The 26,210-nt window shown below is 45.0% G+C and overlaps 1 protein-coding gene across 1 annotated transcript in view; it reads right to left on the minus strand.

The window, feature by feature from the left end:
* KALRN (kalirin RhoGEF kinase) overlaps positions 1–26,210 on the minus strand; it is a 1,371,746-nt gene that overhangs the window by 489,529 nt on the left and 856,007 nt on the right. The window contains exons 19-21 of the mRNA XM_030208706.1: positions 22,292–22,406; positions 7,725–7,840; positions 3,379–3,501 (exon numbers count right to left, since the gene is read on the minus strand). Coding sequence (XP_030064566.1) covers positions 3,379–3,501; positions 7,725–7,840; positions 22,292–22,406 — 354 coding nt within the window. The remainder of the gene's footprint in view (positions 1–3,378; positions 3,502–7,724; positions 7,841–22,291; positions 22,407–26,210) is intronic.

Raw genomic sequence — 26,210 nt, forward strand, 5'->3', positions numbered from 1 at the left:
TGGGAAAAGACCAAGGGTCCATCGAGCCCAGCATCCTGTCCACGACAGCGGCCAATCCAGGCCAAGGGCACCTGGCGAGCTTCCCAAACGTACAAACATTCTATACATGTTATTCCTGGAATTGTGGATTTTTCCCAAGTCCATTTAGTAGTGGTTTATGGACTTGTCCTTTAGGAAACCGTCTAACCCCTTTTTAAACTCTGCTAAGCTAACCGCCTTCACCACATTCTTCAGCAACGAATTCCAGCGTTTAATTATGCGTTGGGTGAAGAAATATTTTCTCCGATTTGTTTTAAATTTACTACACTGTAGTTTCATCGCTTGCCCCCTAGTCCTAGTATTTTTGGAAAGCGTGAACAGACGCTTCACATCCACCTGTTCCACTCCACTCATTATTTTATATACCTCTATCATGTCTCCCCTCAGCCGTCTCTTCTCCAAGCTGAAAAGCCCTAGCCTCCTTAGTCTTTCTTCATAGGGAAGTCGTCCCATCCCCGCTATCATTTTAGTCGCCCTTCGCTGCACCTTTTCCTATTCCACTATATCTTTCTTGAGATGCGGCGACCAGAATAGAACACAATACTCACACCTGTTTTCCATACCTTTCCTAATGATACCCAACATTCAGGTGTGCGGATGTTATAATGCCGTTGTATCGCTTCATGGTGCGACCGCACCTGGAGTATTGTGTTCAGTACTGGTCTCCGTATCTCAAAAAAGATATAGTAGAATTGGAAAAGGTACAGCGAAGGGCGACGAAAATGATAGTGGGGATGGGACGACTTTCCTATGAAGAGAGGCTGAGAAGGCTAGGGCTTTTCAGCTTGGAGAAGAGACGGCTGAGGGGAGATATGATAGAAGTGTATAAAATAATGAGTGGAATGGATCGGGTGGATGTGAAGCGACTGTTCACGCTATCCAAAAATACTAGGACTAGAGGGCATGAGTTGAAGCTACAGTGTGGTAAATTTAAAACGAATCGGAGAAAATTTTTCTTCACCCAACGTGTAATTAGACTCTGGAATTCATTGCCGGAGAACGTGGTACGGGCGGTTAGCTTGACGGAGTTTAAAAAGGGGTTAGATAGATTCCTAAAGGACAAGTCCATAGACCGCTATTAAATGGACTGGAAAAATTCCTCATTTTTAGGTATAACTTGTCTGGAATGTTTTTACGTTTGGGGAGCGTGCCAGGTGCCCTTGACCTGGATTGGCCACTGTCGGTGACAGGATGCTGGGCTAGATGGACCTTTGGTCTTTCCCAGTATGGCACTACTTATGTACTTATGTACTTATGTACTTATTCGCTTTCCTAGCCGCAGCAGCACACTGAGCAGAAGGTTTCAGTGTATTATCGACGACGACACCCAGATCCCTTTCTTGGTCCGTAACTCCTAACGTGGAACCTTGCATGACGTAACTATAATTCGGGTTCTTTTTTCCCACATGCATCACCTTGCACTTGCTCACATTAAACATCATCTGCCATTTAGCCGCCCAGTCTCCCAGTCTCGTAAGGTCCTTCTGTAATTTTTCACAATCCTGTCGCGAGTTAACGACTTTGAATAACTTATATTTTCTATTAACCATCACAATTGACTTCTTTTTTGTCTGATAAAAGCTCTGTCTCAGAGATTTTGGCAGGCATCCACCACTAACTCTCCAACGGATGTCTGATATTGATAATTGGTCCAGGAAGCAGTAACGGTTTCTATCTGCCTTTTCCTCCTTTTGGGGGCCCTTTTACTAAGCTGCACCAAAAAATGGGTTGCGCTAGTGTAGGCGCGTGTTTTGGGCACGCACAGATCCATTTTTCAGCGCACCTGTAAAAAAAGGCCTTTTTAAAATGTTTGCCGAAAATGGGTGTGCGGCAAAATAAAACATTTTGGGTCTGAGACCTTACCACCAGCCATTGACTTAGAGGTAAAGTCTCACACGTTAATCATGCGGTAATCGTCTACGTGCGTAGAATGACGCTTTACTGCCCAGTTTCTGCCACATGCCAGAAAATAACAATTATTTTCCGGTGCACAGCGGACATGCGTCAAAAATGAAATTACCGCAAGGGCCATTTGGTAGCCTATTAATTCTTTACAAGTTTACACTTGGGTGTGTTTACTTTGAATATTTCATTTTGAAAAAAACAGATCTTCTAAAACTTCAAGGGATATAAATGTCTATGAGGGGCATAATTGAACGAAAACGTCTATCTCCATGGGCGTTTATCTCCGAGAACGGGTCCGTGAAGGGGCGGACCGAACCGTATGTTCGAAAAAAAATAGACGTCCATGTTTTATTCGACAATTTGTGAGCTGGGCGTTTTTGTTTTTCAGTGATAATGGAAAATGAAAGTGCCCAGCTCAAAAACAAATAAATCCAAGGCATTTGTTCGTGGGAGGGGCCAGGATTCATAGTGCACTGGTCCCCCTCACATGCCAGGACACCAACCGGGCACCCTAGGGGGCACTTTTACAAAAACACAAAAAAAGGTAAAAGAGCTCCCAGGTGCATAGCACCCTTCCCTTGTGTGTTGAGCCCCCCAAATCCCCCTCAAAACCCACTGCCCACAAGTCTACACCATTACTATAGCTCTAAGGGGTGAAGGGGGGCACCTACATGTGGGTACAGTGGGTTTGGGGGGGTTGGACGACTAAGCATTAAGCAGCACAATTGTAACAGGTGGGGGGGGGGGGGATGGGCCTGGGTCCACCTGCCTGAAGTCCACTGCACCCCCTAACAACTGCTCCAGGGACCTACATACTGCTGCCAGGGAGGTGGGTATGACATTTGAGGGTGAAAATAAAAAGTTGTGAAACATCATTTTTTGTGGTGGGAGGGGGTTAGTGACCACTGGGGGAGTCAGGGGAGGTCATCCCCGATTCCCTCTGGGGGTAATCTGGTCATTTAGGGCACTTTTTGGGGCCTTATTCGTGGAAAAAACAGGGTCCAGGAAAAGTGCCCTAAATTCTAGCTATAAACGCATACTTTTTTTCCATTATCGGCGAAAGGCGTCCATCTCTCCTCGGCCGATAACCACGCCCCAGTTCCACCTTTGCCACGCCTCCGACATGCCCCCATCAACTTTGTATGCTTCCGCGATGGAGTGCAGTTGAAAACGTCCAAAATCGGCTTTCCATTATACCGATTTATTCGTTTTTGTGAGATAAACGTCTATCTCCCGATTTGGGTCGAAATCTAGGTGTTTTTCTCTTTCAGTTATAAGGTGGTATATGTAGCTTCTGCCACATCCCCCCAGGGACATCGATAGTATTGCTGGCTTGATAGGAAGAGAGATGACACACTAGCTGATTTGAGCAGCTTTGCTAATTCTGGTGAAAGGAGGTTAAATGCTCCCAAATATAACGTCCTCTCTGCTTACCTTGGCAGGGGCTCTGAACTCCCCGTATTCCTTTAAAAGTTCCTGAGTTTCTTCTATTGATTCCCCTGTAGAGAGGTGTGTAGAGAGATAATATTCTCCTGCCTCCTGGATCCAGTCTAATGCCTAGTGCAGCAAGACAAAAAAAAGGCACAAGATGCACTGAGAGAATAATGATATGAATACATGATCTGATACGTGAATGCCATAACGGTATACTGTAAGCCACATTGAGCCTGCAAATAGGTGGGAAAATGTGGGATACAAATACAACAAATAAATAAAATATTTGAAACCACTTATTCAGACAGTACTGCTGAAAATCATTACAGACCGTCCCGGTGCTATCCAGAAGGGCAGAGCGTGACATTATCCTGTTAGCGGCGACATTCGGGGGCCCTTTTACTACGCACATCAATTTTGAACTACCGCCCGGCTACCGCATGGCCCGGGTGGTAATTTCATTTTTGATGCACGTCCACTAAGCACGCCGGAAATTTTCCAGCACGCGGTGCTAACCGAGCAGTAATCGGCATTGTATGCGCGTAGACCATTACTGCCCAGTTAACGAGTGAGACCTTACCGCTAGGTCAATGGGTGGAGGTAAGGTCTCAGGCCCAAAATGGGCGCGCGCCAATTTTAATTTTGCCGAACGTCCATTTTCGGCCCCCAAAAGGCCTTTTTTGCAGGCGTGCTGAAAAATGGACCTCTGCGCGTCCAATACACATGTCTACACCAGCACAGGCCATTTTTCGGCGCACCTTAGTAAAAGGACCCCTCAGTGCTGTTATCCACACAATGAACTGGATACCTTAGGCGAGAAAAACTGCTCTTCTAGTGTCCGAATAGCAGCGCTGAATATCGACATTTTCTGGAAAGCTCTGGCGGTCTATCCGGATATTCACCAACCTTTATCCATATAGTGGCCGGCACTTGAATATCTGGGAATATTTTAAAATTCAAACTATATGGATACAATGAGCGTTAGAGAGCTCATATAATAGAAACTCAATATAAGAGTAAGGGCTCTCTCGTATATTTCATATAGGTAAAGTGTCCACCTGAACTTAGTGAAATTTAATAATTGAAACCTCAGATATCCAAGTGACCTTTAAGAACTGGTCTCACTTTTAATGGATTTCACATCACAGGTTTTCCTACCATCCTCCGAAAACACCCACAGCATAAAAAACTCCTATATGGAGAAAAATCGCTGTGGCTAAAAATGGAGGGTATATTTAAGGCATAGACAGCATCTTACCTATGGAAATTACAATCCAACCTGGGACCTTTCTGTTTAATACTCGATAAGTGCGTCCTGATAGATGGGGAAAAAACAACAACTTAGCTTCAAACTTGGAACCATAGGATACACCCTCTTAATCCGATACGCTCCGATATGGTTCACTAATCCTTAATTGTAGTCCTGATCTATGGCCACTTCTTTACAATAACCCCGACAGAGAAATTCCCTGTTTCGATTCAGGGGAAGAAATCTTTTTCTCATATCACCAGTGTCGACCGTAAATTGGACATAATGGCATTGTGATTTATATAGCACCATTTATCCCGTCGTTACGCACTGATGGGCTCCTCCTTCCTCGTTTTCACGCACTGACGTAATCTTATGATCTTCACATGCTATGATATCCATTAGTAAAATGCTTCCCATTCTATAGGGCCATTAACGCCATTAGGTGATATTTTAAAATGCCACCCATGTATATGAAGCACCAACCATGGAGTTTAAATATTGACCTGAAAGGTCTTTTTCATGGGAACACAGAAATACAGTATATGGCAGCAGGTGACCATTCTGTCTCCCCAATTCACTTGCTAGAGCAACATCACAAATCCCAGTTTACCAGCTTCTTCCATGACTTTCTCTTGGTGGACCTGTGGCTCTCTCTAAAGCAACTCTCCTTTCAAACATCCCTGATGTAGTTTTTCACACACCAGAAGCGTGTTTCTCCAATAATACAGAGGACCCGTAGCACCTTTCAATTTAGGGTCTGCATTTTCTCAACGTATTCACAATGATGAAGTCTCTGACTCCATATAATGCAGAGATTGCTGCCATTCATACGCTCGCGTTAGAATTTATTCTGTTCCTGAGCACTCAGAATATTTTACGGAAAGATAAACTGCAGATGCCGACTCGCTCAATATTTTCTTTACTCCCTGAAGCACGCTATAGTGATTCCAATGCCTGTAATTTCTAAGTAACTGATAAATCATTGATTGGCCTCCAGCACCAGAAATTTACTATCAGGCTGCCTAGGCTATTCTTCTGGTTTCACACAACAGGATGAGTATAAATCACCAGAAATTAATTTTCTTGTTAAATCTAAACTGTTTTTCATGGGAAGGCAGATTCACCAAGGTACTGTTTCCATTTCTCGTTCTTCGACCATCGTCTTTTTTTTTACAGCCTAGGACTCATTTCTGGTGCTTCTGAAACATCATATATGGAAAATTACACAACAGGAATGTCCACTCATTATTGAGTATATGGGGTTAAATTCCATAAATGGTGTCAAAAATATACCTCCGAATTCTATATATCGCACCTAGCACTCTGCGCTGAAATCCAAGCGTATTCTATAGCAACATGCATAACTTAAATTGGTTTAACAAGCCAATCAGCATTTTTAACAGCACTTAACAAGCAATAATGAGCAGTAATTATTTTACGCGCATAACTCGATAAGCACATTCCGTAATGCAGAGCACCTAAATTCTAATGTGCGGGGAGCCAAAGAGGGGCATGGTTATAGGAGGGGAAAAAGGTGCTCCATGGGTGTTACAAAATTTACACACTCTGTTATAGAATATGGCCCTATGCGCCTAAATCTATGCACCGGTATTTACACCATGTTTCCCTTGGTGTAAATGGACGCTCATAGTTCTAGCTGCTGAGATATCAACTAAGCATACTCTATATATTGCGTCTAAATCTAGGCGCCGCTTACAGAATACGCTTAGGCAGAAATTTATTCTGCGTGGATTTTTCAGGGGCCATATACAGAATCTAGCGTTTAGCACTATTCTATAAACAGTCCTTAAAGTTAGGTGCCATTTATAGAATAGCGCCAGGAACCACTACTATATTTAAGCGCAACCATTTACACCAACGGAACCTTGATGTAAATCCCCCGCGCCTATGGGCACGGATCCCCTTTATTCCATAACAACATATATAAATTAAAGGAACGCCCCCCGATCTGTCCATGACCCTCCCATGGCTATGCCCCCTTTTTGGATTCACGTGTATGATCCCACGCCTAAATTTACATGCGTAAATTTAAATGAAATCCAATTAGCACCAATAATTGCTTGTTAAAATCTCAATTATCAGTGCTAATTGGCTCATTATTCAATTAAATTGCACGCCCAAATTTGCCCACGCAATTTTTAGCAACTTTTATAGAATTCAGGGATTGGTGGATCTGTGCACTTTAAAAAGTATTCCTTTCTATCAAAGTGGTGAAAAAAACTCTAAAAAGACTTGAAGTTACTCTAAGCTGCGTTTGGGGTGTTTAAACTGATGGAAAGGTACTGTTGTTGGTTTACTATCAACATTGCTAATGTATACTTCTATAAGCTCGAAAATAGAATGTTGTTGGTGATGATTCGTATGTTTTATTTCATGCTAGAACATGGAATAAAGATTTCATGCAAATTAAAAAAAAAAGTTCTAAAGTGTGTTTAATTAAAATGACTGTATGAAACAAACAACACCCCTCCTTAGAATTGTGGAAAAAGTGTACATGAACTGAAAATGAAGCACAAATTTTGCCTTGTGCACATACCTATTACACAGTTTCTCTCCAAACAGACAACCTGTGTCCCCAGTGAATCTTGTTTAAAGAGGTGACCCAGTAAACTTTTTCCACAGTCTTTTGTTGGCCGAAGCCAGTTCCAGCAGCGGTACCACATAAGCAGATGTCATAACCTCTGTGACAGCCATCTGCCAGCACTAACAGGGTGCAGTGGCGTTCCTTGGTCGGCTGCCACCTGGGGTGGATCGCCACTGCGCCCCCACCCCCCGGGTGCAGCATCTTCTGTCCCCGCCAGGTGCAGCATGACACCCCCCCCCCCCCCCGCTGCATCACCTCTAAGCCCCCTCCTCTCCGGTGCATTCTTCCTACCTGCTGGGAACAGCTGCATGGCTGTCGGCTCTGCTGGTTCCCTGCTCCCTCTGCCCCGGAACAGGAAGTAACAGCAGACGGAGGAGGGGACCAGCGGAGCCAACAGCTCCTGCCGCATGCACCCGGGGTAGACCGCACCCACCGCCCCACCCTCAGTACGCCACTGACAGGCTGCACTGTGGAAGGAGTTCACCATACCTGTCTGGCACTCCTCTCGAAGACCACGTACTGCTGGCACTGGTCTAGCCGCCGTTTCTTCAGGGTCCAAAAATGCAGAACTCTGTTCTCTCTCTGTAACAGCTCGCTCAGGATGGCTGTGGAATGAAGCAGAAACACCGTTATCACCTTTACCTTCCTGTGGCTCTGGAAGCTACGGTCCTTTGCCTTGCTAAGGGTGCTCCAAGCAACACAACCAAGTCTAACGTCACTGTCTGACAGCGGCTCCCGGGTGCTCGCTGCATACCCGTCACTATTAACTATCTCAAGACAGCGTGCAGAAGGAATTACTCTACTTAATGGGCGGAATGATACTTTTAATGCGGACACCTATCTTCAAAAATGGTTAAACTGAGATGCACAATCCAACACTATAAAAATTTATTTCTGCTCTATTGACTGTGCAAACAGAAGGTGTGGTAAAGGGCTATCGTTTAAACAGAAGACTCAACTACCCCGAGGAGAGTCATAGACTTCAACAAAACCATAGCTTGAGCCTGACTGAAAAAAACAAAAAAAAACCAACGGTGGGAAATAACTGAGATATACACATATTGGGCCAGATTCTATTTAAGGCAGCTAAAAAATCTGCGCAGTAAACGTTTCCGTCTAAGCATATTCTATAAGTGGCACCTAGATTGCGGCATGGCATACAGAATATGCTTAGTTGATATCTCAGCGCCTAAAACTACACATGTCCATTAACACCAACGAAAACGTGGCCTAAATCTCTGCACGGAGATTTACGTACACTCGGCCATAGTTTATAACTGTGCGTGAAAATTTTGGAACGCCCACGAAACACCTATTTCCCTGCCCACAGCCATGATCCTTTTGAACTGCACGCATTAGAATTCAGGTGCAGTTCATTACAGAATATGCGTAGCGCGTTGTGCGCTTAAATTCTAATTACTGCCAATTAGTGCTCATTATTGCTTATTAAGTGCTGTTATCAATGCTGATTAGCTTGTTAAGTTACGCACGTTGGCGCGCGCTATATAGAATCTGGCAGATTCTGGGTCAGTTTTCACTTCTGCTCACATAATTCTAAAGCACCTCCCCCAATGGGCAGGGCTGGCTCTTCCATGAGACAAATTGGGCAGCTGCCTAAAGTGCCAAAATTTGGGCAGGGGTGGTGAGAGCAAACTCACAGAACACTCTGGATGCCACCTCTAACACTTTTTAAAAAATGTGTGAGATCAGCATTCATTTAATCAAACACAGTGAGGGGGGGCACTGACTTGGGTCTGGGGAAGCTTAGACTGGCGGTCTTTAAATGTGTCTTTAAGATGGCACTCAAAAAGTTCATCGCAAGCTGCGTTATTCAATTTGCATAATGATGAGACACATTGGCATGATTTTGCATTTGATTATTATGTAGTCTGTGTTTCTTAGAGTGCGTTACAGTAAACTAAAACACAGTTTTGCTGTTTAACACATTAAGAGGCAAATATCTACTATCTATCTATCTACTTATCATTTCTATAGCGCTACAAGGCATACGCAGCGCTGTACACCATACACGAAAAGACAGTCCCTGCTCAAAGAGCTTACAATCTAAATAAGACAGGTAAACAGACAGAACAACTAAGAGGCAAGGGAATTAAAGAGGTGGGGATTAAAGGACCGGGCAATTGAGTAGTGGTTAGGAGTTAAAAGCAGCGTCAAAGAGGTGGGCTTTTAGTTTGGACTTAAAAACGGCCAAAGACTGGGCCAGACGTACAGGCTCGGGAAGTCTATTCCAGGCGTGAGGTGCAGCGAGATAAAAGGAACGGAGTCTGGAATTAGCAGTAGAGGAGAAGGGGACAGACAAGAGTGATATATCAACAGAACGGAGTGCCCGAGGGGGGGGGTGTGTAGGGAGCGACAAGAGTGGAGAGGTACTGGGGAGCGGCAGAGTGAATGCACTTATAGGTCAATAAGAGAAGTTTCAAATGATATGATATTCCTTTAAAGTAGGCTAGTAACTAACCCTTAACCTCCTTTTTTTATAAAAAAAATTCAGCTCGTAAGCTCTGTGGAGTAGGGACTTTGCATACACTTATAGAACTCCATGAACAAGTATTATTGCATTATTATCATCATGTTTACAGTGGTATAGCTTGTACAAGCAGTGTAGAATGCTTGATTTTTTTTAACATATCATGAAAACATTCATTTTTCTTTAGCACAATAAATTATGGCACCGACTGCCAGTGAATAGATTTATCCATGGGGTGTTTATTGTTTAAATACTGTATATGCACATATAGGGTTAGATTCTATATATGGCACCTAAAAAAAATCGGTGCCGAAACTCCTGCGTAAATAGTATTCTATAAGCCGTGCCTAAAATTCAGCGCAGTTTACAGAATTAACAATTAAGCTGAGAGGTCGCACGTAAATTTATGCATGGAGCACGAAAATGTGGTGCAAATGCCCACGCCTAAATTTACACACGGAGCACAGTTATTCTACAATTACACGTGTAGCTCAAAACCACACCCCCATCCGCCCCAAAACGCCCATGACCCTCCCATTTCCATGCTCCCTTTTTTGGACTGTGCGTACATTTTAGGTGTGGATCCTGCACCTAACTTTACCCAGGTAAGGCCCAATTAAATCTAATTAGTGCCAATAATTGCTTGTTAAGAAGTTAATTGGCACTAATTGGCTCATTCTATTAAACTGCATGCGCAAATCGGAAGCACGCCTAAATTTGTGTGCACAATTGTTGGCGACCTTTATAGAATTGAGAGGATAACACTAAAGGCCTGGATGATATAGCAATTGTGGAACGCTTTGCCTCTTTATGTACGGCAATTCTTTGGCGGTGTTTAAGAAACAGATAAAGGCTTGGTGGGGGGGCTTGGGCTTCAAGATTAAGGTTCTGTTTATGTTTACTGAGTGTATCGATGTTGTTTTATGTGATTTGATTGTGTTTGTTTTATTGTATTCCGCCCAGATTTTTGGATGGGCGAATTATAAATGTCTGTAATTAAATAAATAGAAACAAAACAGAGAGGTCTAGTTTACTGCTGTTTGCCTATCTATAAGCAGGGCTTTTTTTGAGGGGGTACTTGGGGGTACTGAGTACCGGCACCTTTTCCATTGTGTGCTGAAATTGGCCCATGGTCCCCAAGTTATAATGAAAGAGCTCAGGCTCTAAACACCAATTCTGCCTTGTCATAGATTCTGTGACTGGTTGCAGGGGTCCTGGCTATTGTGGGGTGAGTCCCTCAGTGATCACCTCATCCCTGAAGGATGGCCTGACATTTGAGTACCGGCACCTTTTTTGCTAGAAGAAACACACTGTCTATAAGAGATTCTCTTTAGTGCTAATTTGACTTAGATTTTCTTTTCTTTTGTAAAGATGATGAAGGCACAGTCAGGTTCACTAGGATGTTGTTACTGTTCCTATTATTAAAAGGGGGGAGTCCACCATATTTATGCCCTCCCGCGGGAGGTAGTGGAGAGGAAAATGGTAACGGAATTCAAACATGCGTGGGATAAACATAAAGGAATCCTGTTCCTAACGAAAGGATCCTCAGGAGCTTAACCGAGATTGGATAGCAGAGCCGGTAGTGGGAGGCGGGGCTGGAGGTTGGGAGGCGGGGATAGTGCGGGGCAGACTTATACGGTCTGTGCCAGAGCCAGTGGTGGGAGGCGGGACTGGAGGTTGGGAGGCAGGGATAGCGCTGGGCAGACTTATACGGTCTGTGCCAGAGCCGGTGGTGGGAGGCGGGGATAGTGCTGGGCAGACTTATACGGTCTGTGCCCTGAAGAGCACAGGTACAAATCAAAGTAGGGTATATACAAAAGTAGCACACATGAGTTGTCTTGTTGGGCAGACTGGATGGACCGTGCAGGTCTTTTTCTGCCGTCATCTACTATGTTACTATGTTACTCAGGAGGAAAGAAACAAATCTTTTTCCAGAGAAGGGTATGCAGTAGAACTAGATGGGAGTCGGCTTAGGAGTAACGTCAGGAAGTACTTTTTTTATGGCCAGGTGGTGGAGGTGAAAAGGGTAATGAAATTCAAGAATGCCTGGGATAAGCAGAAAGGATTCCTAAATGGAAAGAGAATGAAATCCAGTAGCTGGGAAGTAAGGCTAGTGCTAGGCAGATTCTACAGTCCGTGTCCCAATTATGGTTAGATGGATCTGGTTGGGCTGGAGTGGGCATCGATGGCAAATCTAATAGTTGAAAATTAAGTCAGTGAAGGCAGACTTCCTGAAAATGGCAAGGACAGTTCAAGATCATGTAATCATGTCTTATATGTAATCAAATCTTATACTAGGAGTTTATCTTGTTGGGCAGACTGAATGGACCACACAGGTAGGAGGAGTAGCCTAGTGGTTAGTGCAGCCGACCTTGATGTTGGGGAACTGGGTTCAGATTCCCACTGCAGCTCCTTGTGACTCTGGGCAAATCACTTAACCCTCCATTGCCCCTGGTACAAAATAAGTACCTGAATATATGGAAACCGCTTTGAATGTAGTTGCAAAAACCTCAGAAAGGCGGTATATCAAGTCCCAGATCCCTTTCCCTATTTTGAGATTCTACATGGAATGTTGCTACTATTCGAGATTCTACATGGAATGTTGCTACTCCACTAGCAACATTCCATGTAGAAGCCTGCCCTTGCAGATCAGCAACGCGGCTGCGCAGGCTTCTGGTTCTGTGAGTCTGACGGCCTGCACATATGTGCAGGACGTCAGACTCACAGAAACAGAAGCCTGCGCAGCCGCATTGCTGATCTGCAAGGGCAGGCTTTTACATGGAATGTTGCTAGTGGAGGAGCAGCCTAGTGGTTAGTGCAGCAGACTTTGATTCTGGGGAACTGGGTTCAATTCCCACTGCAGCTCCTTGTGATTGTGAGCAAGTCACTTAACCCTCCATTGCCCCAGGTACAAAGCAAGTACTTGTATATATGTAAACCGCTTTGAATGTAGTTGCAAAATACCACAGAAAGGCAGTATATCAAGTCCTGTTTCCCTTTCCCTATTTGAGATTCTACATGGAATGTTGCTGTTGCTACTATTTGAGATTCTGGAATGTCGCTACTGTTTGAAGATTCTACATGGAATGTTGCGACTATTGAGATTTTGGTGCTATTATTTGAGATTCTACATGGAATGTTGCTATTGCACTAGCAACATTCCATGTAGAAGCCTGCCCTTGAAGATCAGCAACGTGGCCGCACAGGCTTCTGTTTCTGTGAGTCTGATGTCCTGCACATACGTGCAACCTTTCCAAACATACGTGCAGGACATCAGACTCACAGACACAGAAGCCTGTGCAGCCGCATTGCTGATCTGCAAGGGCAGGCTTCTACATGGAATGTTGCTAGTGGAGGAGTAGCCTAGTGGTTAGTGCAGTGGACTTTGATCCTGGGGAACTGGGTTCAATTCCCACTGCAGCTCCTTGTGACTCTGGGCAAGTCACTTAACCCTCCATTGCCCCTGGTACAAAATAAGTACCTGAATATATGTAAACCGCTTTGAATGTAGTTGCAAAATACCACAGAAAGGCGGTACATCAAGTCCCATTTCCCTTTCCCTACTGGAGATTCTAGATGGAATGTTGCTACTATTGAGATTCTGTTGCTACTATTTGAGATTCTACATGGAACGTTAATGTTGCTATTCCACTAGCAACATTCCATGTAGAAGCCTGCCCTTGCAAATCAGCCGCGCAGGCTTCTGTTTCTGTGAGTCTGACATCCTGCACGTACGTACAGGACGTCAGACTCACAGAAACAGAAGCCTGCGCGGCCGCATTGCTGATCTGCAAGGGCAGGCTTCTACATGGAGCGTTGCTAGTGGAGGAGTAGCCTAGTGGTTAGTGTAGCGGACCTTGATCCTGGGGAACTGCAGCTCCTTGTGACTCTGGGCAAGTCCCTTAACCCTCCATTGCCCCAGGTACAAAATAAGTACTTGTATATATGTAAACCGCTTTGAATGTAGTTGCAAAATACCACAGAAAGGCGGTATATCAAGTCCCGTTTCCCTGCCATCTACTACTATGTTCTATTTTTCTTATACAAGAAAAATAACTTATACAAGTGAAAAGAACTGAAGGGATCAAAGTAAAAACAATGTTCTGACAGGTCCATTTCCAAACAAAAAGGATCTAGCAAAGCCAAGAAAAAAATATTTTCAAAACGTTTAAAGGATCAAAAGTAAAAAAAAAACAAAGCAAAAGCCAAAACCTGTGCTGGTTCCTTTTACAAAAAATGAATGTGCCACAGCCAAAATAAACCCATTAAATAGACGCTCTGCTTCAATCTATTTTTTCAACATACATTTGCCAGTAAACAATCCACTGGGTTCAGAAAATATAGTATTTTTTTTATAAAAGGATCTATCAGATCAGCGCACCTTCCCCTAATAAGGCTAAATGAGCCTAACATATGTCTGAAAAGGGGGCATAACGCAATCCTCATCAATCCTTAAATATATTTTTTTCAATTTTTTTTCTTTTTTAATTTTAAATAACTTATATCTTTTTTCAATTATTACATCCAGCATTTCCTCAATATACTAAAGTATATATTGAAGTACTTAGTTTTCCAATTTTTCAATAAAGACAGATATTATCAGTGTTGAAAAAAAGTTGGGCATCAAGCCCACCTTTGAAATTCTTTGTCATCACTGCTGTGTCCTTACTAGTAGAAGGAAGAATAACTAAGAGACATAATTTAATTTAGGGATATTTCTGCACAAGCTGGTTACACACTTTTTCTGGCAAACTAGTACAGAGCAGTGTACATTAGACCCATAGAAGTAGAACCATGTGCAAGCTAGAACAACATACTTGGGTGCCACCTAGTGGCTGAACCTAGCAATACATACAAGTCGATATACAGAAACATAACAGCAGCCAATCTGGACTGGGGCAGTGCCTAGTTTGTGATTTTAACCAGAACAAATAAATGAGAAGACAGTCCTCAGGACACATCTAGCCAGTCAGGTTTTCAGGATGCCCACAATGAATATGCATGAGACAGATTTGCATTCAATGGAGGTAGTGCATGCAAATTTATTTCATGCATATTCATTGAAAACTTGACTGGCTAGGCGTGTCAAAAGGACTGGGTTAAGAACCCCCCTAGATACACAGAGAAATACCACGTGTTGACACATTGTATTTCCATAAACATTATTTTTCAAACAAAGTTTTGTTTTTGGCTTTGCCATGTTTGTTATTTAAAAGTAACCTAAAAGTCATTTCTTTTCCCCTTCCTTCCCCAATGGATCCATTACTTCCCACCCTCGTACTTGTGTAACCTCAGCAAGTCTGACTTTCAGGTTATCCAAATGAGTAAACATGACATAAATTTGCAAGTACTGCCTTTGTCATGGGCACATCTGTTTTTGTATGTCACCTTCAACCGCAGATATTGCAGGATGTACATTTTTAAAACAAATAACTGCAAACTCTGAAAACCAGACTGGCTACAGGTCATTTAGAATTTCTGCCTTAAACCTCTCCATTCCTTGCAAAATTTAATTCTGCAGCTACCCCCACTGCCTGCACATTCCTGAAGTGTTATCTTGTCCGAATGAAAGATAGCAGAACAGAGGGCTGGTGTTTTGGGGGCCTGTAACAGGGCAATTACCCTGGGCCCACAACTCATGGGGGGGGGGGGGAGTCTATACTTCTTCAAACCTATAGACAGAACAGCCTTCCAGTAAGCTTTGGAACTCCCTCCAAAATCTGTGCCCTGGGCCAGCACCAGCTCTGACAGAGCTACATTATAATTTGTATTTATATTCAGCAATGCCATTGCTGCCATTTTACACAATACCAGGAGGATAATTTTAAGCCAGTCCTGGATTTCTGACAACCCTATCCTGACACATTACGGGACCAGCAGCACGGATTTCAATGGGTAGAATCAGGGACTACACTGCTTTGAAATGTACAGTAAGTTCAAAACCAGCACCGACCTAATAGGATTACTATTGTATTGCATTTTTCCACTTGTCATGGGATGTGACCTGGCTACGAGGATGGTATGGGATTTACGTTCCAAGACGTATGAAGAGAGGCTTGCTGACCTGAACATGTACACCCTGGAGGAAAGGAGGAACAGGGGTGATATGATACAGACGTTCAAATATTTGAATGGTATTAATCCGCAAACGAATCTTTTCCGGAGATGGGAAGGCGGTAGAATGAGAGGACATGAAATGAGATTGAAGGGGGGCAGACTCAGGAAAGATGTCAGGAAGTATTTTTTCACGGAGAGGGTGGTGGACGCTTGGAATGCCCTCCCGCGGGAGGTGGTGGAGATGAAAACGGTAACGGAGTTCAAACATGCGTGGGATATGCATAGAGGAATCCTGTGCAGAAGGAATGGATCCTCAGAAGCTTAGCTGAAATTGGGTGGCGGAGCAGGTGGGGGGAAGAGGGGGTGGTGATTGGGAGGAGAGGATAGGGGAGGGCAGACTTGTACAGTCTATACCAGAGCCGGTGATGGGAGGCGGGACTGGTGGTTGGGAGGCGGGAAATACTGCTGGGCAGACTTATATGGTCTGTGCCCTGAAAAGGACAGGTACAAATTCAAGGTAAGGTATACACATATGAGTTTGTCTTGGGCAGACTGGATGGACCATGCAGGTCTTTTTCTGCCGTCATCTACTATGTTACTATGTTACCCTTCCACTGGACTACAGAGCCAGCATCTCTCAGAGTCACCTCGGTGCAGTTTTTAAGTGCTGAGGCTGGACATATTGATGAAAGAGTAAAACATCGGAATGCCATTGATCATAGAGGTGTCAGTCCTATGTGACCACTCTGTGAATCATGTGAAGCAGCAGTGGCGTACAGAGGGCAGGGTGATGGGGGCGGTCTGCCCCAGGTGCACGCCGCGGTGGGGGGGGTGCCACACAGAGTCGGCTCTGCCGGTTCCCTGTTCCCTCTGATGTTACTTCCACTGCTCCCAGCATCCCCAGGAGGTAAGAGCAATGTGCGGGGGGGGGGGGGGGGGGGGGGGGGGGGGGGGGGGGGAGGGGAGGTGATGCGCTGGGGGGGGGGGGGGTGCGCAGCGGTGATCCACCCTAGGTGGCAGCCGACCAAGCAACACCACTGAAGTGGAGACAGAAAAGATCCTCAGGTATCAACAAATACAGTCGAAGACCTGAAAGATACAGTAATATTTCCCACTGTTTTAGGTGCCACAGCCCTGATTAAAAGGAATTTTCAAGCACACTTGGCTAGGCTGCTTATCCAAGGTACATCTTATGAACTCCAGAGGGAAGGTCTCTTCGGTACGATGCAAATACTACAGCAAGCATTAGCAGTAAATGTGAGAGACTGAGATCATACTCCACATACCCTGGCTTAGAAATTACATTCATTACCGTCATGGTATGTGCAAAACTAATCCGTTTAGAGATATTGCTCCAGAGTATTATTTTCAAGAACAGGAGAGTTTACTGTTCAAACAGTGCTTCCCCTAGAGAAACTTAGCAGATCACCAGGTCACTTCTGGTCAGCCTTCAGTGAAAGCCAAAAACAGCCCCACTCACAACACGAGCCAAATTCTTACTGAACAAGCAAACCGAGCAGTAAACCACCTAACAGTCCTCGAACATTCGGTGAAAACTGGCAGCGTAGGAACCATCTTGTGATAATCGGTCTGAAGTCAGGCAGCCACTGCAATCTTCCCTAGCCTTCTATTAATTGTCTCCTGTTTTCTTCAAGCGAAAAGTGAAATCCCATGCAGAGATCAGTCCGGATGCTTTTGATGCTCTCCTACCGATGTGATCCTAAATATGCATGAGATATAGTGGTATAAATGCTTCCACCAACCAAGCTGAAGTCTGCAAATATATCTCATGGATTTTCAACCTGGGAGTAGTAAATTTCCATGTAAATTCAAACATCTCCCTCCAGAAAGCGGATGATTTGACTAATGTGATACAATGAAAGAGATATTGCAGAACCTCCCAAACCTCTCCAGCTGACCCCACAGGGAGTCTGGTTTTTAGGCTACTTATAAGGAATATGTATGAGACAAATTGACTATCCTGGGTATGGCTTATGCAAATTTACCTCATACATATTTATTTGGATAGCTTGAAAACAGAATTGGCTGTGGTGGAGGATCACCAGGGCAGATTTGTGAAGCTATGAAACACCGTCTTAAAGGATATTTCTACTAGTAAAGTATGTCAACGTACAAAAACATTTAAAAAAAACACAAAAATGTAAATATACAATATGATTTTAGAATCACAGTGACACACACACAATTTTCAAATAAAACCAGTCAGTCAACATTCAGCCGATAATGGTGTCTTTAAAATGCTTACCGTCATAGGCTAGGTGAGACCCGCATATTCAGTACCGGGCATATGTAGGCACTGGCATTGAATATCCGGACCTGATCAGATAAGGAAGCAGCTGCTGGGACGTATGCAGGTTGAACCCCCTCCCCTTTTGTGCTTCCAATTCCTCCTCTCTTTCGCCCTCATTTTCACCTCACCCCCGGAACAGGATCTGACCCCCCCTGACTCTGAACTCCCTTCCCTCCTACCCCTCTGGAACAGAATCTTGCCCCTCTCAAGGCTCCCCCTACCTCCATAGACCCCCCCCCCCCCCCCAGCCTTTCCGATCCCTTGTGGTATAGTGGAGAAAGGGCAGGAGAGATGCTCGTTTGCTCTTGCCTATTGTGGCTTCCCCTTCAAAATCACTGCTGTGACCTCTAGTGGTAGTCTTGAAGTACTTTGGTAGTACCTGCCTGTTCACAGTGTCACTGGTGAACTCCCAAAGAGGCTGAGCCAGACCTGCTTTTCCCTCATGAGTGTCAGAGCTGTGAGTTCTTGTACCAAGTAGAGTGCTGCCGAGCCCGGTACTCGGATCAGGTTCTGCTTGGCGGCCGAACAACCCCGGGTTTCACCTGCGATGACCCCCAGAGGTTGAGCCCCTAGGTGTGGGTGGCCTGCAGGGCTTACGAGATGGAGCAGAAAGCGGGTGATGAACATGACGGCCAGACAGGCAGCAGGCAAGAGAGTGATCCAGGTACAGGCAGAGTCAGTAGGCAGGCAGCAGGTCAAGAGAGTATCTAGGTACAGGCAGAGTCAGTAGGCAGGCAGCAGGTCAAGAGAGTAATCCAGGTACGGGCAAAGTCAGTAGGCAGGCAGCAGGTCAAGAGAGTAATCCAGGTACAGGCAGAGTCAGAAGGCAAGCAGCAGACATGAGAGTAATCCAGGTACAGGCAGAGTCAGTAGGCAGGCAGCAGGCATGAGAGTAATCCAGGTACAGACAAAGTCAGCAATGAAGAACAAAGTAGAGGAGAAGCACACTACTGAGCAAGTAACACCTACCAAAGTAGAAGCCGAAGCAAGGAGTCCAGGGAGAGCTCAGCTGATAAAGTGCTGGCGTCTGACATCAGCAGGGACCAGCAGGGAGCAGGGGCACATCCATAGGACAAGAGCAGGGGAAGGAGGAACCGGAAGACCAATAGGAGAGAAGCAAGGGAAGCCAGGCAGAGGGAGAGCAGACCCAGGTGGGTGGAAGCAAAGCAATCAAGGAGCCTGGAAGCCAGGCAGAGAGAGAGAGAGAGAGAGAGCAGAAACAGGTGCATGGGAGCAAAGCAATTAAGGAGCCTGCAAACACCGCTCTCTGAACAAACCCAGAAAAGAAATACACACACATGGCTCAGGCAGCGCCAGTCAAGTGTGCGTGTCGATGGGACCCCGCACAGCCCGAGGATGCCGCTTGCGTTGAGGTAGGGGACATGACAATGAGGTAAAGAAACCAGGACTGGATCTGCCTCTTTTAATTGGCTTGGGTAAGATGACAATCCTAGGGACAGGGAAATATATTATTCAGGTTTCATTACGTACAGCGCCCACAACTTCCTCAAACAATGAAAGCAAGATCATCCTTCATTTTAATGTCTACCTATGACATTTCCTCTTTAATATGTCAGGTCAATTAATGTAACTAAGCTAGTTGGGAAGTAGGACTGGTGCCAGGCAAATCTCTATGGTCTGTGCCCCAGAATTGGCAGGGAGAGATAGAGATTAATTATGCCCGTGTTTACTCATGAAGAAGCAGAAGCTGTGCAGAGTGCCAGATACAACTCTGGCCACCTTGTTGGTAGACTAGATAGACTGTGCAGGTCTTTATCTGCCAACATTTACTACTGTTACTATGATACGTTGATGAAGTTTCATTTCCAATAGCAAATTGAGATACTTCATTTGCTTTGTTTATTCGTTTGGATAACTCCTCTCACTGGCCCATACAACTTGCCACTGATTGGATGGGCCTAACTCCACAGACATAGAGTCTAGTCAGGCCCACCTGTGACTAGTCTCCAGCTGCCAGTCTTTGAGCCCCCCTCCCTCTACTACACGCCAGGGGCGTAGCCAGACACCCAATTTTGGGTGGGCCTGGGCCCAAGATGGGTGGGCAGAAGAACTCCGCCTTGTCCCACAAGTGCCTTGTCCCACAAGTGATATGGTCTCGCCCTCTCTCGCCTGCATGCCATATGGTCTCTCAAACTCCCCCCTCCCCCGCATACCTTTTAAATAGTAGATTTTCATTGGCAGTGAGCAGCAACTAATACACACTGCTCATGTTGGCCCCACAGCATGTATCAGTTGCTGCTCGCTGCAGGTGAAGATCTGCTATTTACAAGGTATGCGGTTGTTGAGAGTTTTCGGCTGGTGGGGCTTGGGATCCCTGCCAGCCACATCATAGGTGTGCTGCTACTGAGTGGGCCTGAGTTCAAAGTGGGTGGGCCTGGGCCCACCCTTGGCTACGCCACAGCTACACGCGTCCCGTTACAAAACAGGAGCAAGATTAAGAGGTGAGAAGGCGTGGGATAGTCTGACCCTGTGAAAGGAGTACAAAAATGGAGTAAGAAGCGGGGGAGAGATGGAGGGGAACTATGACAGAGAGGAAAGTGATGGAGATGGTGGAAAAGGGGATTGGGAGGGGAAATAAGATATGGGGAGGGAGGAAATGGAACGAAGACGGAAGGGAGAGATGAACCCATACTAACTCGTTCAATTCCACTTCCTTCAATTCATTTACCATTGATCAAACTTCCTATCCTGTAGAATTCACTCTGAAGATCCTCATCAGCTCACATTTGAACAACCTGTCTCCCAGGTCATTTCCAAATCACGCACAATCCTCTGGAAGCTTAAGCGCATCAAACCCTACTTTACATCTCGAATCCTTAGACTACTTGTTGAATCTCTAGTTTTCTCATAGTTGGATTACTGTAATGCAATATACTTGGGTTATAAGGAGCAGGTCCTAAAAGGAATCCAAACTATACAAAACACAGCTGCTTGACTTATTTTTAAAGTCCTATGTTTTGAGCGAGCCACTTCTTTATTAATTAGATTACATTGGCTCCCCATTAAAGCCAGGATCTCCTTCCAGCTGTGCACTTTTATAGTCCAGATATTGCACAGACTGGCTCAATTCTGTTAGAGCAAACAATTTGTAATACAACAGCCCAAACCCCATCGTTTTATGTGAAAAAAATAAAAAAGAGGCAGAGATTCAAACATGTAACTTTTTCAGACTGCTTACTGACCTATAACATGAAAAATCAGCCATCCTCAACATATTGAATCCAGGGGCGTAGCAAGACCTTGATGGGAGGGGGGACCAGAGCCCAAGGTGGGGAGGCACATTTTGCCCCACCTCCCTGCTACCGCCCTCCTGCCACCACTTCCCCCCCCCCAGTGGCCACTACCGCCTCCCTGCTGCTACCCTCCTGCCGCCGCTTCCCCCCACCACCACTGTGCCTTGGCTGGCAGAGGTCCCCAACCCCTGCCAGCTAAAGCATTTGTCCCGCGCTGGTCTCATATTGCCTGGCGCCCTGTTCTGTTTTCAGTCGCTGTGCACGCTCATTTTAATGAAATTGAGCATGTGCGAGCACAAGTTCAGGGAGGGGGCTGGAGATCCGGTGGGTCTCCAGCCCCCTCAACCCCCCCCCCCAGCATCCCCCAAATAAAACCCTGGTGGACCAGTGGGCCATGAATCAAACCCCTCCCCCAAATCTGGTGGTCTACTGGCCTACTTCCACGCCCCCCCCCCCCCGTACCTTTGTTGGAGGAGGGAAATAGACTCCCTCCTCTTCCAGCTGCGCCGCCTCGAAAATGGTGGCGCCCAGCCCTGCCCAGCGCATCCTACGATGTGCTGGGCGGGGCTTTACACCATATAAGGGAATAGGTTTAGCATGCATTTGCATGCTAGTTGTGTTCAGAACCTGCGAGCGCATTGTTTCACGCGCTCGGAGGCTCTGATCATGGGGCAGGACCAAACATGGCCCTTAGTATGGCTCTAATAGCCTCTAGCACCCGCGTTTGCTTCTGATCATCTGCCCGTCAGATCTGTAATTCTGAGGAGGGAAGAGCGGAAAACTGGGAGTCCCAATTTTAAGAGAGTTAAAGGAGTCTCCTTTACGATAGCACATCCTCTTTAAAAGGTCTAGTAACCTGCAAAAATGGCCACTTGCTAAACTTCTAGCACTGTACACACAAAACGTCTTAAATCCTGCCCTTCAGTTGAGCAGAAATGCCACATACCTTTCACTTGCTGCTCAGGCCCTCGCGTGTGACTCGCCACTCCAGGCATGCTCACGTTATTTCTGTGAATGTACTTGAGAAACACTTCAGCATTCCTTCGTGCCAGTGTGCAGGCCTGCAAAACAACATGTTTCCCCAGAGAGTTACCATTCCCAAGGCATAAAAAGTTCAGTTGTGCGCTTCTACAATCAAGAACAGGGCTGGCGTTAGGGGGTGGGAAACAGGCAATTGCCCTGGGCTCCCATGCCACAGGGAGGCTCCAAGCCTGCCTCAAGGTCAGTGATATCTCACAATACAAATCCCACAGTCTCTGGCAACAAAAAGTCAAAAGACAATGCTAGAACCAGGACTACCAGCTGCTACCCAAACACAGATCACAGCAATGCAAGCCCACACTTCATATAAAACAACTTACGCATCCGGCTTCTCCTACATAAGCGCACAACTATGGAATGGCCTCCCAAAAGCTGTGAAAACAATCCACGACCACCTGAACTTCAAGAAATCACTAAAAACCTACCTCTTCAAAAAGGCCTACCCCAACGACCCCACGTAACCCTAGTGGTTAGGGTGGTGGACTTTGGTCCTGAGGAACTGAGTTCGATTCCCACTTCAGGCACAGGCAGCTCCTTGTGACTCTGGGCAAGTCACTTAACCCTCCATTGCCCCATGTAAGCCGCATTGAGCCTGCCATGAGTGGGAAAGCACAGGGTACAAATGTAACAAAAATAAAATAGATACTATTGGAGATTCTACATGGAATGTTGCTACTATTGGAGATTCTACATGGAATGTTGTTATTCCACTAGCAACATTCCATATAGAAGGCTGCGCAGGCTTCTGTTTCTGTGAGTCTGACGTCCTGCACGTACGTGCAGGACGTCAGACTCACAGAAGCAGAAGCCTGCGCGGCCACATTGGTGATTTGCAAGGGCCTAATGGTTAGGGTGGTGGACTTTGGTCCTGGGGAACTGAGGAACTGAGTTCGATTCCCACTTCAGGCACAGGCAGCTCCTTGTGACTCTGGGCAAGTCACTTAACCCTCCATTGCCCCATGTAAGCCGCATTGAGCCTGCCATGAGAGGGAAAGCACAGGGTACAAATGTAACAAAAATAAAATAGATACTATTGGAGATTCTACATGGAATGTTGCTACTATTGGAGATTCTACATGGAATGTTGCTATTCCACTAGCAACATTCCATGTAGAAGGCTGCGCAGGCTTCTGTTTCTGTGAGTCTGACGTCCTGCACGTACGTGCAGGATGTCAGACTCACAGAAGCAGAAGCCTGCGCGGCCACATTGGTGATTTGCAAGGGCCTAGTGGTTAGGGTTGTGGACTTTGGTCCTGAGGAACTGAGTTCAATTCCCACTTCAGGCACAGGCAGCTCCTTGTGACTCTGGGCAAGTCACTTAACCCTCCATTGCCCCATGTAAGCCGCATTGAGCCTGCCATGAGTGGCAAAGCGCAGGGTACAAATGTAACAAAAATAAAATAGATACTATTGGAGATTCTACATGGAATGTTGCTACTATTGGAGATTCTACATGGAATGTTGCTATTCCACTAGCAACATTCCATGTAGAAGCCTGCGTGCCCACACTGGTGATCTGCAAGGGCCAACTTCTACATGGAATGTTGCTAGTGGAATAGCAACATTCCATGTAGAATCTCAAATAGTAGCAACAGTGGAGGAGTGGCCTAGTGGTTAGGGTGGTGGACTTTGGTCCTGAGCAACTGAGTTCGATTCCCACTTCAGGCACAGGCAGCTCCTTGTGACTCTGGGCAAGTCACTTAACCCTCCATTGCCCCATGTAAGCCACATTGAGCCTGCCATGAGTGGGAAAGTGTGGGGTACAAGTGTAACAAAAAAAAAACCATACAGCATATCTATGATGAAACAGGACAACACACAATCTTCATCCCTTCCAACCCTCCACTTATACCTCATTCGATCACTATACAACTATGTATTTGTTATCAATCGACTGGGCAAACGCCTCTGACGGTACTATGTAAGCCACATTGAGCCTGCAAATAGGTGAGAAAATGTGGGGTACAAATGCAACAAATAAATAAACATAAACATGGTACTAAACCATTTGTACTGACAATTTTTTAATAAAATTACATTTTTTTATTGTTGTGTAGAATTAAAAAAAAATTCCTTAAAAAATTCTTTCTTCTAATGTTTTGTTTAAAACTCTTAGAACTGTTTTTAATGAACTTGATTCAGTTGTCACACATTCCATAACACATACTATGTACATCCCAATTTGGAACAATCCAAAATTCAAAATTAACAATTGTTGCATAAATTGGAATACTTGGAAAAAAGCTGGAAAATGGACTCTCAATGATGTTATAAAAGATCATTCTTGGCTACCTTTTGCCCAAATAAGTATAAAGTATGGTCTTAAAAGTTCTCAATACTATAAATGGGTTCAACTCAAACACTGTGTAACTAACTCCGTAGATATAAAAAAATTAACTACTGATTACCCTTCTTGTTGGCAACTTTGCAAGTCTTTTATGACTTCCAAAAAAGTCGCATCTAAATGGTACAAAATACTACAGTTAGCTAAATTCAAAGAACCTACTAATACCATGCAATCATGGGAATGCGATCTAAATGCCCAACTAGATGAAAAAACTTGGGAAAAATTTTGGTTTAAAATTACTCATACCACCAAATCAGCGTCCATTTCACAATCTATGTTCTACTTAGCACACAGAGCCCTATGGACTCCTGCTAAACTCGCCAAATTGAACACAATAAAACCAAAAAACAGTGCGAATAAATGCTGGACCTGTGAAAAAGATGTTGGAAATCTTAAACATATCATCTATTCTTGCCCATATATTCAAGAATATTGGAATTCTGTATGGGACACAATATCTTCCACCTTGAATATTCAAGATGTTTTATCATATAATATAGTTATATGTGGATCACTAACGTTACAATCATCAATAGACAAATATCAAGCACAATTACTGGATTTAATGCTACATCAAGCCCTTAGAACACTTTTCTTTTGTTGGAAAGATCTTGACAAAGTAACTTATTTATCATGGTGGAATTCTGTGTGTATTTTAGCTAAATATGAATATGCTGCGGCTGAAAAACATAACTCACTTGTTAAGTACAACAAAATATGGTCTCCTTTACTAAACCCACTACGTAATAACCTTTGTCAGAATTGAAATTATGTATTACTCCTGTGACTTATGATTATGATCTTTTATCCAGGGCCGTGCCTAGGGTCTCTGGCGCCCCCCTGCAGAATATCAGTTGGCGCCCCCCCCCCCCCCCCCCGTGAAAATGATCACGCCCCCCCCCCCGGTGAAAATGATCGCTCACCACTTGCCACACTGACAGGAATTGTCAGCAATATTCTTAGAAACAAATTGCTATACATTGCAAAATAAGATAGCAGATGTAAATTCTCAAAGTGGACATATTCCAAACGCTAAAATGAAAATAAAATGATTTTTTTCTACCTTTGTTGTCTGGTGACTTTCTTTTTCTGATCATGCTGGCCCAGTATCTGAGTCTGCTGCTATCTGTGCTCTTAACTCCATTCCCAGGGCTTCCTTTCCATTTATTTCTTTACTTTCCTCCTTTCTTCTTCATTTCTTGCTCTATATCCATTTCCAGCAATTTCTTCTCTCTCCCTGGGTCCTGTCCTCCCATCCACGCCCATCCTTGTCCCTCTCTGCCCTTCCCTCCTCCATCCATAGCCAGCAATCCTCCTCTCTCCCCTCCCCTCCATTTCCAGCAATTTGTCCTCTCCCTGGGCCCCCATGTCCATCCTTGTCTCTCTCTGCCCTTCCCTGCTGCATCCATAGCTAGCAATCCTCCTCTCTCCCCTCCCCTTCCAGCAATTTGTCCTCTCCCTGGGCCCTGCTGCTGCC

This window comes from Microcaecilia unicolor, chromosome 7 (genome assembly GCF_901765095.1).
Source record: "Microcaecilia unicolor chromosome 7, aMicUni1.1, whole genome shotgun sequence".
Classification (NCBI taxonomy): domain Eukaryota; kingdom Metazoa; phylum Chordata; class Amphibia; order Gymnophiona; family Siphonopidae; genus Microcaecilia; species Microcaecilia unicolor.